General features: G+C 41.4%; 1 protein-coding gene across 1 annotated transcript; it reads right to left on the minus strand.

Annotated features, from left to right (window-relative positions):
* Nucleotides 1-6,408: 6,408 nt before the first annotated feature.
* Nucleotides 6,409-10,686, minus strand: LOC110724114 (receptor like protein 30-like). Its single transcript, XM_021903509.1, has 3 exons — nt 10,663-10,686; nt 6,827-8,187; nt 6,409-6,709 (listed from the first exon to the last, which is right to left on the minus strand). Exons 1-3 carry the CDS (start codon nt 10,684-10,686, stop codon nt 6,409-6,411), a joined length of 1,686 nt encoding a protein of 561 aa, XP_021759201.1.
* Between the last annotated feature and the right edge of the window lie 652 nt (nt 10,687-11,338).

Below are 11,338 nucleotides of genomic sequence, written 5' to 3' on the forward strand. Positions count from 1 at the left end.
TTTGTCAGATATGCCCTGATTGAATCCATCCAGGTTGAGCTTCTGTCTAGGATTCCAATAGGGTTTTCCTCGATGCTTCTCTTCTCCATTACTTCCCAAAAAACAGTTCGAGGAGTATCAGAGGAGGCGGATGATGCTAATTTTGACAGTGCATCCGCCTGGTTGTTTTCTGATCTCGGCACTTGGATCAGATGAAAATCCTCAAGGAGCCGACTGCTTGTCGGACCGCCTGTAAATACTTGATCATGGCCGGATGGGTTGCTTCGTATTCGCCATTGTACTGACTCACTATCAATTGTGAATCGGAACAGGCGTCTATTTTTCTTGCCCCTACCGCCTTGCACATGCGGATCCCGGCTAGTAAAGCTTCATATTCTGCCTCATTGTTTGAAGCCTGAAAACTGAAGTGTAGAGCATACTCGTACCTGTCGCCCTCTGGCGACTGACATATGACGCCTGCTCCACAACCATTTGAAGTAGAGCTTCCGTCCACATATACCTTCCATACTTGGTCTGGAACTTGAGAGTCAGGAGGACGAGTCATCTCTACAATAAAATCAGCAAAGGCTTGCCCCTTCACTGCTTTTCTAGGCTCGAAAGTAACTTCGAGGCTCTGTATTTCTATGGCCCATTTGATCATTCGGCCTGACGACTCCATGATGGTAAGTGGCCGCTTGATAGGTTGGTCTGTATACACGACGACTGCATGTGCCAAAAAGTAGGGCTTCAATTTTTTAACAGCCATGAAGAGTGCAAGACCAAATTTCTCCACTAGGGGATACCTCAACTCGGCATTTTTCAGTACGTGACTGACAAAGTAGACCGGGAGCTGACAGCCGTCTCTTTCAGCAAGGAGAACAGCGCTTAACGCATGATCAGAGACGGCCAGGTACATGTAGAGTACTTCTTTGGGCAAAGGGCTGACCAGCCTCGGCAAGGAATGCAAGTGAACTTTTAATTTCTGGAAGGCGGCCTCAGCATCCGGCCCCCATTCAAACCTTGCCTTCTTCTTAATTGCCTGGAAAAAGTATAAGCATTTGTCGCCTGATCGGCTTAGAAATCTTCCCAAGGCCGCCAGACAACCTGTTAACTTCTGAACATCTCGAATGGTACGAGGCGACTGCATGTCAATGACCGCCTGCACCTTCTCAGGGTTCGCCTCTATTCCTCTCTGATTGATAAGGAATCCGAGAAATTTCCCAGACTCAACTCCAAATACACATTTCTTGGGATTGAGCATGACATGGTGCCGCCTGAGTGTGGCGAAAGTTTCTCGGAGGTCCGACAGATGATCTTTGTGAAGTTTAGTCTTGACAATCATATCATCAATGTATGCCTCGACGTTTCTCCCAATCTGATCAAAGAACACAGTGTTTATCATTCGCTGGAAGGTAGTCGGGGCATTCTTAAGACCAAACGACATGACCGTGTAACAGTATAACCCCTGATCAGTGACGAAGGCCGTCTTCTCCTGATCTTTCTTCCATAAAGGAATTTGATGGAAACCAGAGTAGGCGTCCATAAAGCTCATCAAAGCATGGCCGACTGTTGAGTCGACCAGGTTATCAATTTTAGGCAGAGGGTAACTGTCTTTGGGGCACGCCTTGTTTAAGTCTGTGTAGTCTACACACATTCGCCAAGTGCCATTCGGCTTTTTAACAAGCACCACATTTGCAACCCAGTCTGGGAAGTAACATTGCCGAATGAACCCTGCATCAAGTAATTTTTTAACTTCGGCGGCTGCCGCCTGACTTCTTTCTTCGCCATGGTTCCGCTTCTTTTGCCGTACCGGCTTCTTTTTCGGATCCACGGCCAGTTTATGTACCGCCAGATCAGGACTAATGCCTGGCATTTCATGGACTTCGAATGCAAAGATGTCCTTGTATTCTTTCAATAGTTTGTGAAAGTCGTCACCAAGGTCTCTCAGAGCAGTCGTCCCAACTTTGACTGTTCGGTCATGAGGTGAGTCGTCTAAGATCAGGTCCGTATGCTCACCAGCCGGCTGAGGGCGGAACTCATCCGACCGCTCCTCTGCCGATGATTGCTATTTTCTTTCTTTTCTTGCGGCCCCTGTCTGGGATGCCTTTCTCTTCTTGCCGCCTGCTTCTTGAACAGGCGCACTCTTCTTGACATTGTCAAGGTCTGTTTTTTCTCACCACTTGACCCAGTGGCCATAACAGTGGGCTTGACATCCGAGAGATAGCACTCTCGGGCCATCCTCTGATCTCCCCTTAGGGAGCCGTCTGTTCCATTATCCCTCTCAAACTTGAGCAACATAAGAGATGGGATTATAACAACCTTGGAATTATTTAGGGTTGGTCGACCCAGAATCATGTTGTAGGCCGAGAGTTCTTCTACTACCAGGAACCGGACTACCATGTGTCGTCCTTCCCCTTTTTCGCCCAGGCGGATGGGTAAATCCACTCGTCCCAGTGGGTGGACGACTCCTCCTCCAAACCCTACTAAGGGGTGGGAGGCCGGATGTATGCAATCAGTCTGATATTTTAGTTTCGACAGACATTTGCTACTGATGAGATCTGAGGAGCTTCCGGTATCTATGAGGATTCGACCAACTCTCTGGTTGGCCACTTTACATTCAATAACGATAGGGTCGTCATGCGGCCCTCTTACCCCTCCTAGATCTTCTTCAGTGATGACAATCTCAGGAAATGAATATTTGGACGGCCGTTCTTGGTGAACGGAATTTACATCTAACCGCCTGATATTGTCTTTGTTGCCCCTAATAGTGGGGCCGCCTCCTGAGAAGCCGCCTGCAATGGTGTAGACGACTGCATCATCTGTATCGGAGCTGTCGGCCTGTTGATTCTTTTTGGCCGACTGCTTTTTTGAGGAAGTGTTCCCCGTAGATTTCTTGACATAAGTGTCAAGATCACCTTGCTCAGCCAGGCGGTCCAGATACCGCATGAGACTGATGCAGTCATTGGTGTGATGACCAACATCATCATGATAAGCACAGAATTTATCTTGGTTCCGGTTGTTTGCAGAACCCTTCATGGGGACCGGCTTCTCAATTGAGATCCGTCCCTTGATTTCTTTTAGGATAAACTGGTTATCCTTGTTAAACGCATACTTTGGGGAGTATGGTTTGAATTCTTTTTTCTTTTTCTGGGCCGGCTGTTTAGAGGAATCAGCCGCCCAGACCTCTTTTCTCTTCTCATCTTTGTTTGACGACTGTTTCTGTCGTCCTTCTCTTTTGTCGAACCTTTTCCCGTCCGACTGTTTTACCGTACAAAGATCAGTCGCCTGTATATAGGCTTCCGCTTCAATCAAGGCCTCTTGAAGAGTCGCCACCCTCTTTCGGACCAAATCAAATTTGAATGTCGATCCGTCTTTGAGGCCTCTGAAAAAGTCAGTATAGGCTACCTCATCCGGTAACCCTTGAATCTGTATTCTCATCAGGTTAAACCGCCTGATGTAAGAACGAAGCCACTCCTTCTCGCCCTGCTGAATTGTTCCTAAATCAAGGGTCGTTTTCTTCGCAGGGATGTTCATGGCGAAGTTGGAGGTGAATAAATAAGCAAGCGTCCTGAAGCTATTTACACAACCAGTCGGCAGGTTGCCGAACCATTGTTGTGCGATTCCTTTGAGAGTCGCTGGGAAACACTTGCACCAAGTGGGATCATCCAACCCTTGAAGGTACATCAGGTTGGTGAATGCCATCAGATGGTCTTCTGGGTTAGTAGTGCCGTCATAGGCGCCTACTAGTACATTTTTCACTTTGGCCGGCTGAGCGGCTTCAGTAATTTCCTTGGAGAAGGCCGACGGCTGTTCACCAAGTCTAAGAAACCGTAGCTGCCAGTCCATAGGTTGGACGTTTTTTGTTGCAGGTCCACCAAACGAAGGTGGCTGCAAAAAATACTGTTGTTGCGGCACAAATGGTAAGTTTGGTACCGCCTGGTCGCTATGAAAGCCGGACTGACGGGAGGTGCCGCCTGACTGACTCTCATGATACGACTGAGTATGCCTCATCGAGGCATTTTGCAGACTTTCTTGAAAGTTTGAAGTAGAGGCCGACTCTGACAATCGGTCACTCTTCTTCTACTCTAGCAGTAGCCGAGCGTCTGTGAATATTTGCTTCGACCCGTCCGCCTGAATATGACGAACATGTTTCCTATTTCCTGTAGGAAAATGGAATTTTGTGAAATCAAGGGCAGGTGGATCCCGCTTCCTAGATTTAGGATGAGGAGTCGCCTCTCGCCCTTGAACTGGCTTCCTCTTCAGTGAAGTGGAGGGTTTCTTAGCCGACTGCTCCTTGACTGGAGCAGGCGGCTTCTTGTTGATCAACTCTTGAATCTCTCCCTTGAAGTTCCTCATGAAGGTCATAAGTTCGTTCCTTGTGATGGGAGCAGACCCATCAGTCGGCTGTTGCCGAACAGGCGGTGCGCCTGCTGGCTCACTTCCAGTTTGAAGATGTTCCCGTTCCCTCCTTTCGGTATGACGGGTACGTCGGGCCCTTAGGGTCCCGTCTGAAGCTGTGTGAGCTTCAACTTCAAATTCACTCTCGGTATCATGGTCCGACTGAACTTGAGGGTCGTCTAGGGGACGCCTCTCTTTAGGAGTCGGTACAGACTTGGATGCCATCTCAGAAGTACTCTCCCCACAGACGGCGCCAAATGTTTCGGGGTTTTCTGATGTCCTGCGGGAGAGTTACAATTCCGAGACTGGAACCGGACGCCTGTACCTGCAAAATAACGGAGACTCCTGGGAGCTCCGCCTCCAACGGTCAAGTTAGTACTTGATTAAGGAGTAATTAATGCGGAAATTAAAGTGATTGGGTCTCTCTAGGTGAGAGTGTTTAACGTAGGTAATCTGCTTTGTTAGCGAGATCAGCCGGTTATTACTGTGTGTAATTAATGTGTTTTTTTCGTTCTCCCCCTTAATGAGGATTAAGGGAGGTATTTATAACCTTGGGAAACGTGCCCATCCTAGGTTTAGGTTAACCTAGGGCTGATTGGGCTTCCCTCGGAAGTTGGGCCTGGGTGGCCGGTTTCTCCATTAGGCATGGAGTATGCCACATGTCATGACATAATCGGTCCAAGGTGGACGAATAAGCGCGTGCCACGTGGCAAGCCCTGACAGTTCCAACTGGGGGACACTTGGCAGGACCTGATTGGCCCACGTGGCGCATTCCGATTGGTGGGAGCAAAATCCCCTAATCACCATTAGCATTCTCTCTTAATGTCAGACAAAATAAAGCTAATTGGAGAAATTTTTTTTTTTTTTTTAGACGGAAAAGATGCTAGATTAATTGCTTAATATACTGCCTTCGTTACAGGTTATGTGCAACGATTAGACATTTTCCCTCTCTATTTTATGTCAAATTGTTGTACATAACATGTAATGGAGGTAGTAGTTAATTGCTTTTGTTCTCATTGGCCCATTGTGTATAAGTCAAATACCAATTCACCCATTTGAATGATGCTCCACCACTCGTATTTTTTAGGCAAATTACCCATATAAGTGCAATTGATCGTTATAATTGCTTTTATTCCACCTCTCAATTCCTTTGTTTAATATATATTTTGTTGATAGTTGTGATAAATCGATATATAATGCAATGTCGGACATAGTTCATATATAAAATTATTCAAAAATATTAAACAACTTATAATCCAAGTTGGGGCATAATTTTAAATTGAAGGCATAAATTAAGATTTGGGGAAATTATAACGTACCAATTTTAGAGTAATCTTTTGTTGTTTTGTAACAACATAGGAGATTAAAGGTAAATATTATTATTGATCATTTAATGGCTGACAAATACGAACCTTTTTTAAATAACTTCCATAAATAAATTATTCAATTTTTTTAAAATAAAATACTAAGGACACAGACATGTCTTAATATTGTATTTTTTTTTATAAATAGTTATTATTGATTAGTTAATCACTAATTAATAAAGTAAGACCATTAAGTAGAATTTGCCAAACTTTGGAGTCACTTTAGCAATATACAATTACATCCATCAAATTGACTTATAATTTTCTTCTCCAAAAAAAATAAAAAAAAAAGTGACTTATAATTTTTGAAGAAACTTAATGAATAACAAGTGTTTAAAAAAAAAAAAAAACATTGCATTATATTGTCTTTAGTTTTTTAGGACATTTTTTATTGAGGAGTGATTCAGCAACAATACTGAAACTGCAAATGGTTTTAAAAAAAAAATACTGAAACTGTAAATTCAACTCACCGGTTTTTCTCTTTATTGTATGTCCAAAGCATTTTATTGAAGATAAAATGACATGAAAAGATAAAGCATCGAAAACAAAATCTACCCATAAGCAATAATAATACAAGCTACTAGGAAACACTCAACTATTTTTACAAGTACAAATGCAATACAAGTATTAATGTAGGAAAATACATCGGAGTTGCATATTCAGGTTCTTAATTTCTCCTATGCCTCTGTGTTGATCTCCTCATCCTTGTCTCCGACCTTCTTCTCCTTCCAAAAGTCTCCATAAACCAATCATGGTGTCGATCAGCCACGTATATCTTCCCAAGGACATAGCCGATTATAAACCCACTTACACACCCCAATGATATGATGATCCAGTCAATCAGCTCAATATCCTCTTCCGTCATCTCATCATTTGTCAATTGTTGCGGTGGTGATGGTGGCACGATGTCTTTCTTGCACTTCTCAAACAATGGAGCTCCACATAATGCCAAGTTCCCAGCAAAGGAACTATTGTCAAAAGTATTGAACTATTCTCCATGGGAGAAAAATCAAAGTTTGTTCAAAACCTGTTAAAAGGTTATTAGAAAGGTTTAAGAACAATAGATTTTCCCTAGTTGTTCTCACAAACCATTGTGGGATATTCCCAATGATGTTCCAGGGAGATATAGTTCTCTTAGCTCATCTTGACAACGTAAGAATTTTGGAAACTCAGTCAAGTTGCATGATTCAAGACTCAAAATGTGCAACTTCAAAAGTGATGAATTGGTGCATATATTTTGAGGAAATGTGAGGCTAACACCAGTCAATTTTAAATAACGAAGCTTTGGGAGCATGAAAAAAGGATCAAACTTGTCAACTGTGCCATTGAAAGACAAAGTCAATGTGTGAAGATTAATAAGGTAAGAAATCCAGGGTGGGATTGGACCTTGAAATTGATTACCTAGTAGATCTAAGGCTCCTAATTGGGTTAGATTCATGAGCCAACTTGGAAGTGGTTCTGTTAACAAGTTGTTTTGGAGACTCAAAAAATGGAGTCTAGTAAAGTTAGAAAGAGTAGGCATGATTTCAATTCCTAAATTCATTTTAGAAAGCATAAGATCAGTTAGTAAATTTAGCTTAGACAACCAAGATTTCAATATTCCAGCATTCCCAACATCCACCATGTTTGAAAGATATAAACGATTAAGGTGTGTTAGGTTCATGATAGATTGAGGGAGTTCACTAAAGTAATTGTGAGCAAGGCCTAGTACAATGAGGTCAGTTAAGTTACCAATTGAGGATGGCAACTCTCCACAAAATTTTGTTCCGCATAGATCTAAAATACAAAGAGGACTATTAGAATGAAATTCATGAAGATATCCTCCTAATTCGGGATTATAAATCAAACTTATTTCTTTGAGTTTTGGTAGCAAAAGACTTGTTGGGAATTCACCCAAAAGATCGCAAAAACCAAGAGAGATAGCTTTTAGGGAAGTTCGGTTGCTTAAGCTAAGGGGTACCTCAGACGATATATCAACCATATCAAGATAAAGATGGGTTAAACGACTTAAGTTATTAACCAACCTCTCTAGACTCAAATCATTAAGTTTCAAATTTAACTTCTCATTAACACCTGTAGGATCTTCATTAATAGAAAGATAATGAAATGATAGGCTTGACAATTTTGAAATTTCTGATGGAATTTGACCACTTAAAAATGAAGAGGGAGAGGTCGAGATTTGTGAGCTTGGAAGACGACCAATATCAGAGGGAATTTTAGAATAATTAAAGTTATTTTTAGAAAGATCAAGCTCACGGAGATGATTAAGGCTAAAGAGTGTGCTGTTACAAGGGAAGGTGCCGTAAAGGCAACTGCTACTAAGGTCGAGGCCAATCACATGACCGGTCTCCTCATTGCACTTGACACCATCCCACCTACAACAATCACCACTTACAGTGGCATTTTCCGCATGATGAATATCTAATTCATCATGCCATGATTTCACCTTTGGATATGTGAAATCAGAAATGATGTGGAACAATCAAGAAGAAAGCTTTGCTTAAAATGAAGCAATGCAATCTTTTCTTGATCATGGCACAGTGGCTTCGATTGCTGCAAGGAAGGCTGGTTAGAATTAGAAGGCACGGAAAAATAAGAAAAAAACAAGTATTGAAAAAGTAAAAACTGAAAAAAGCATGTATGTAAAGCATCCCAAACCCATTGTGATATATCTGATTTTGTGAGTGAATAATTTTTTTAAGGTTTTTTTAGAAAATAACACCTCAAAAAAGGCACGATTTTGATAATAACACCACATAAAAAAAAAGTTTTGATTATAACACCTCCAAAAATTTCAAAAATTTGATTTCACCACCACATAGAGGATGTCGTCAAAAAAAACCGTTTGTGGACCCACCAAATACACGTGTCACTTATATATTGGTTAAAAAAAATTAAAAAAAAAAAAAAAACTAAACCCTAAGCCCAGCCACGAAGCTCACCACCGGTAGCCCCTACATCCCACCACCGGCACTACCCTCCACTGCCGCCAAGCCACACCAGTGTCCATCCAGCCACCCCCACCATCCTTAACCAACCCCGAAAACCCCTATAGACCACCAGACGCAGCGATTAAGACCCTAGCTCGCAACTCCATAAACCCTAGCCACCACAAAAATGGCGACTAGTGGTTGAAATCTGCCAAGTTAGGGCCTGAGTGGTCAAATTCGACCCTAAATTGGCCGATCTCGACCACTAGTTGCTAATTTGTTGTGAAATGGAAGAAAAATGGTGGTGGTTGTCGGTTTTGAGTGGGAAAAGGAGGTGGTTGCGGGGGTTATTTGGTGCGAATTTCGTGGTTTTCGGTTGCTGGAGGGGTGTCGGAAGTGGTTCAAGGGGTGTCGCAGGGGGTTTTCGGTGGCTGGAGGGGTGTCGAAGTGGTGTAAGGGATGGGAATTTGTTGTGTATGGTGGCGGAGGTGGTGGTTGCGGGGGGTTTTTCGATGCGAATAACGTGGTTGATGGTGGGGCAAGGCCGAGCTGGGGTAGGGGTTCGTGGTTTCGCCGATTTTGGTGGGGCAGGGGTACCGACGACTTGGGTTAGCCTGTCGGCGGTGGTGGACAGGTGGTGCCAGTGGTGGGGTTGGGCTGGGTTTGGTTGTCGAGGGTTTTTTTTTTTTTTTTTTTATATTAATTTTTTTGTTAAACCAATAGGATAGTGACACGTGTCAGTTATGGGCTCACTAACGGATTCCATCCAAAAATCCGTTAAGTGGTGGTGAAATCAATTTTTTGGTTTTTTTTGTGGAGTTATAATAAAAGTTTTTTTTTTTTTTATGGTGTTATTATCAAAATTTGTGTTTTTTTGTGGTGTTCTAAAATTTCCTTTTTTTAATGCCAAATAACACATTAAGGAATGAGTGGCTTTTATAGCCATAGACAGTCACTTGGTTGAATGTATATGTGGTGATGATACTTGAAGCTAAGGATCACAAATTCACTTCACATATGGTAATGGTACTTGAAGCCAAGGATCACAATCGACAAGTCTACTAATGGGGAAGACGAGGCATAGCATTTGTCACAGAACATTGAAAACGAAACCATCTAGAGAAGATAAGGAAAGAACAAAACAGAGACTTAATTGACTTCTCTTTGGAGATGTCAATATTACAAGTTGGAGCAAAGTATTTCTCACACCGTAGGTTTAATCCTGTTAGCTGAGTTTCACGAATATCCAAACACATGAACTGAACGATATGCAAGAAATTCATGAACCTTTTTTTTTTTATCAAGAAAGCTTTAGTAGTCATAATTCAGCAGTGTGTAGTCAGATACTCAGTTGGTTTAGCTTGAGCAACCAAGTGATCAAGTCTCTATTTTGCTATATTAAACTTGACTTTTGAGCATTGCGATATACAAGTAGCTAATAGTAAGAATTCCAAACCTCTTCAGTAAAATAGAGAGCGACCTTAGAAGACTACTTAGTAGCATTGCTGGTTCATCAATGTTTCCCACGTAAGAGGTCTCATTTCGGAACGGAGACAATGGTTAAATGTTAAGCAAAGAAAAACTCAAAAATTGCTATTGCTGATCTGATTTTTTTTTTTTTTGAAAGCCGGTTAGTGCATATTAAATCAAGTAATACTGCTGATCTGATGGGGGTGTAGAGTTCGATTAACTATAGCTTCCTAACTGCAGTAACTTGTTGCGAGTTTAAAGAATTATTTGTTATGAACTAGTCAACATTACTTCATATTGGGCCGCGAGAACCAAAAAAAATGGCTTGCAAAGATAATTAATTTAGTCAATAGTAATTAGCCAATATTAACATCAGAGACAAGACGAATGTGAAAAACAGGACAAAAAATTGTCTTATGATGTCAGATATTTGTATATGGGTTGGAGAAATAGTCTATAATCAAATAGGCAAATTAATTCATAGGACTTGTAGGCTGTAATTCAATAAAAACTTGACTTACCAAATTATTGATTCCTTCGTACATTATATCTACTTGCAAAACAAACTGATTACTAGTTCCCAACTTTTTCCAACTAACTGTCGAAGATGATCAAGGTGAAAAAAGTAGTTGTTACAACTTGTGAAGTGAAAGTGCATAAATATCCAAACACTTTCGCCTTATTGCGCCTTTGGATCAGATAAGCAAAGGAGACAAAAGATGATGCAGGGCAAAAAAATCGTGGAAGATGGGGCATAAAATTCTTTTGTATGAAGTAAACTCGCTACAATGTCTTTTTTTTTTTTTTTTTTTTTTTTTTTTTTTTTTTTTTTGAGGGGATCGCTACAATGTCCTTAAAACAAGGACATCTTTAGTTTTTTTTTCCCCAAACCAGTCAACATTATTGACTACTTCTTCCTACATAATTAGCCAAGGGAAGTAAGAAAGAATACATAATTAGAAGAAAAGATGAGCAAAGAAATGTAAGGTGAAGTCAAAAATATGAAACGTTGAAGTTGGGGCAGGTAAAAGACTAGCAGGTCAAGCACGGTAAAATAGTAGTTATCTGAGTATGACTTTCATAAGAGCACAATATAATTGCTCATTTATAGGAATAATACTGGTCTTCTTCTTAGATTTAAATCCCATTGATGTAACACCCCCGATTTACTAACTGAAAATAAATAAGAATTAAAGG

This window comes from Chenopodium quinoa, unplaced genomic scaffold (genome assembly GCF_001683475.1).
Source record: "Chenopodium quinoa cultivar QQ74 unplaced genomic scaffold, ASM168347v1, whole genome shotgun sequence".
Classification (NCBI taxonomy): Eukaryota; Viridiplantae; Streptophyta; class Magnoliopsida; order Caryophyllales; family Amaranthaceae; genus Chenopodium; species Chenopodium quinoa.